The following is a 3351-nucleotide window of genomic DNA, read 5'->3' as shown; positions in this document are numbered from 1 at the left end:
CTAGGATTACAGACATGAGCCACTGTACCCAACCTAGTATGTGGATCCTTGAATGCCAAGCTAAAGGTTTCACCTTGGACTCCAGACAATGAGAAGCCATTGATGGGATTTGAGCTTGCTTGTTATGAAGCATAGGGTGAGGCAGTGTGGAATGGAGAAATATTCAGACTTCAGCAGTCATAATGAAAGCCATGCCAGGTCAGAAGATTCTTCTGTAATTAATGTATGTATTATCACTACGAACTCTTCCCTTTTTCAACACTCGCTAGCTCAGTAGCTGGTCCTTCAGTTGGACAAAACGGAAACACAGGTTTTAGGCCAGGCACGGAACACTTCAGAAGGCTGAGGCAGGAGGAACACTTGAGGTCAGGAGTTTGAAACCAGCTTAGTCAACATAGTGAGACCTCTTCTTTACAAAAAAAAAAATTAAAAATCAGCCGGATGTGATGGCATGCCCCTGTGTCCCAGCTACTCAAGAGGCTGAAGCAGGAGGATCTCTTGAGTGTGATCATGGCTCATGATCAACCTCAAACTCCCTGATTCAAGAGATGCTCCCACTTCAGCCTCTTGAGCAGCTGGGATGACAAGCACACACCACACACCACACACCACACACCACCACACCCTGCTAATTTTTTTTAGAGATGGGGTCTTGCTGTATTGCCCAGGCTGGTCTTGAACTTCTGGCCTCAAGCAATCCTCCTGCCACATCCTCCAAAAGTGCTAGGATTACAGGTATGTGCCACTGCCCCTGGCCCAGTGTGTATTTTATACTTAGAGCACATCTCCATTTGGACTGGCCACATTTCAAGTGTTCAACAGCCACATGTGGCTTGTAGCCACCATATTGGATGGTGGAGGTCTAGACACATATACACATGCACACTTCACAGGGACAGGGACTGTGTCTTACATGTTTACCATTTTACCCCCCTGGTACCTAGCACAGTGCCCAGCAAAGATGGGGATGAGGCCGGATTTTGGAGTTGGATCTGAGGATTGGGTTAGGGCTCAATAGGAGTGGCATGAAGTACTCACTATTTGCTCGCCACGTCATCTGCTGAAAGTTTAACATTCTCAGTTCTTCCATCAACTCCTGGTCTATGACGAAGAGTCCAAATTGAGCCCAGGTCCTCCTGTGCTCCCTCCCCAATCTCTCCCTATGTCCCATCATGGCCCTACTCACATTTAATCAGGGTCACAGTGAGACCGAGGCAGCCCAGGAACAGGGAAGTCACCACCAGCAGACACAGGTACACGATCCACCTCTTCTGGCAGCAGCCAGGACCTTCAGATGTCTGATTGAGCCAGGGCGCTGGAGTTGCTGGGGAGTGGGCATGGGGACAAAGAAACTAATACTGGGGCTTCAGAGAGTGAGGAAGAGACCCTTAAATCTTTCTCCAAGAGCAGGGGGCAGAAGTCTATAGTCATGACTGTTTCAGCAGACAAGGTCAGCAAGAGAGGGTTAGGGAGAGTGAACCCTGGGGAGGCTCAGGATCTTTTTGATGCATTTACTGTGCGCTAAGCATCATGTTGCATCCTTCTCTTTTTCCTTCTTGAAACAAGGTTTCACTCTGTCATCCAGGCTGGAGGGCAGTGGCACAGTTATAGCTCACTGCAACCTCTAACCCCTGGGCTCAAGCAATTCTCCCACCTCAGCCTCTCAAGTAGCTGGGTCTATAGGTGTGTACCATTAGGCCCAGCTAATTTATTTTATTTTTTTATAGAGATGGGGGTCTCGCCATGTTGCCCAGGCTGGTCTTGAACTCCTGCCATCAAGAGATCCTCCCTGGTTCAGTCTCCCAAAGTGCTGGGATTACAGGCGTAAGCCACTGTGCCCAACCTACATCCTTCTTATCTTATTGGAGTCTCATCCTTATGATGTAGGTTATAAGTATTATCTCCATTTTGCAAGTGAGTAAACTGAGGTTTCATGAGGTTAGGCATGACTTGGACACAGCTTTGTTCTTAATATCTATGATGCATCATCTTCTACTCTCCAGAAGCCCTTGCCCAAGTTGCTCCTGGATCAGGGAAGCTTGTGGACCATGGCTTCTAGAGCAGAGAACATTTCCCCTATCTTATGCAAGCAGACACCTGAGTTTCTGGAGATTTGGCCTAGACTCAGAAAGGAGCAGCTTCTTTTTTTCTTTTTTAACATGGTCATCACTGACACCATCACTACCTCCACCACCACCACCATCGTCACTCCCAACAACACCATCACCACCTCCATTACCACCATCATCTCTACCAACAACACCATCAGTACCTCCAGCATCTCCACGATCATCACTACCAACAACATCGTCACTACCTCTACCATCACCACCATCATCACTACCAACAGCATGATCACTACCTTCGCCATCACCACCATCATCACTACCAACAGCACCATCACTATCTCCACCATCACCACCATTATTACTACCAAAAACATCACTACCTCCGCCATCACTACCATCATCACTACTGACATCATCACTACCTCCACCACCATCACCACCTTCATCCCTACCAATATCATCACTACCTCCACCATCACCACCATCATCACTACTGACATCATCACTACCTCCACCATCACCACCATCATCACTACCGACACCATTACTGCCTCCACCACCACCATCATCACTACCAACAACACCATCACTATCTCCACCATCACCACTACCTCCGCCATCACCATCATCATCACTACTGACATCATCACTACCAACAACACCATCACTATCTCCACCATCACCACCATCATCACTACCAACAGCACCATCACTATGTCCACCATCACCACCATCATCACTACCAACAGCACCATCACTATGTCCACCATCACCACCATCATCACTACCAACAACACCATCACTACCTCTGCCATCACCACCATCACTACTGACATCATCACTACCAAAAACACCATCACTACCTCCACCACCACCATCATCACTACCAATATCATCACTACCTCCGCCATCACCACCATCATCACTACTGACATCATCACTACATCCACCATCACCTCCATCGTCACTACCACCATCATCACTACCAACAACACCATCACTACCAACAACACCATCACTACCTCCACCGTCACCACCATCATCACTACCAACATCATCACTACCTCCGCCATCACCACCATCATCACTACTGACATTGTCACTACGTCCACCGTCACCTCCATCATCACTACCACCATCATCACTACCAACAACACCATCACTACCTCCACCATCACCACCCTCATCACTACCAACATCATCACTACCTCCACCATCACCACCATCATCACTACCAACATCATCACTACCTCCACCATCACTACCATCATCACTACCAACA

The 3351-nt window shown here is 48.0% G+C and overlaps 1 protein-coding gene across 1 annotated transcript in view; it reads right to left on the bottom strand.

Annotated features, from left to right (window-relative positions):
* Window positions 1-3351, bottom strand: part of CLEC17A (C-type lectin domain family 17, member A) — a 26661-nt gene that overhangs the window by 11989 nt on the left and 11321 nt on the right. The window contains exons 8-9 of the mRNA XM_011953217.1: window positions 1187-1324; window positions 1039-1101 (exon numbers count right to left, since the gene is read on the bottom strand). Coding sequence (XP_011808607.1) covers window positions 1039-1101; window positions 1187-1324 — 201 coding nt within the window. The remainder of the gene's footprint in view (window positions 1-1038; window positions 1102-1186; window positions 1325-3351) is intronic.

This window comes from Colobus angolensis, unplaced genomic scaffold, assembly GCF_000951035.1.
Source record: "Colobus angolensis palliatus isolate OR3802 unplaced genomic scaffold, Cang.pa_1.0 Scaffold36, whole genome shotgun sequence".
NCBI lineage: Eukaryota > Metazoa > Chordata > Mammalia > Primates > Cercopithecidae > Colobus > Colobus angolensis.
The sequence above is the reverse complement of the archived record's forward strand: the minus strand, read 5'-3'. Positions and strand labels throughout refer to the sequence as shown.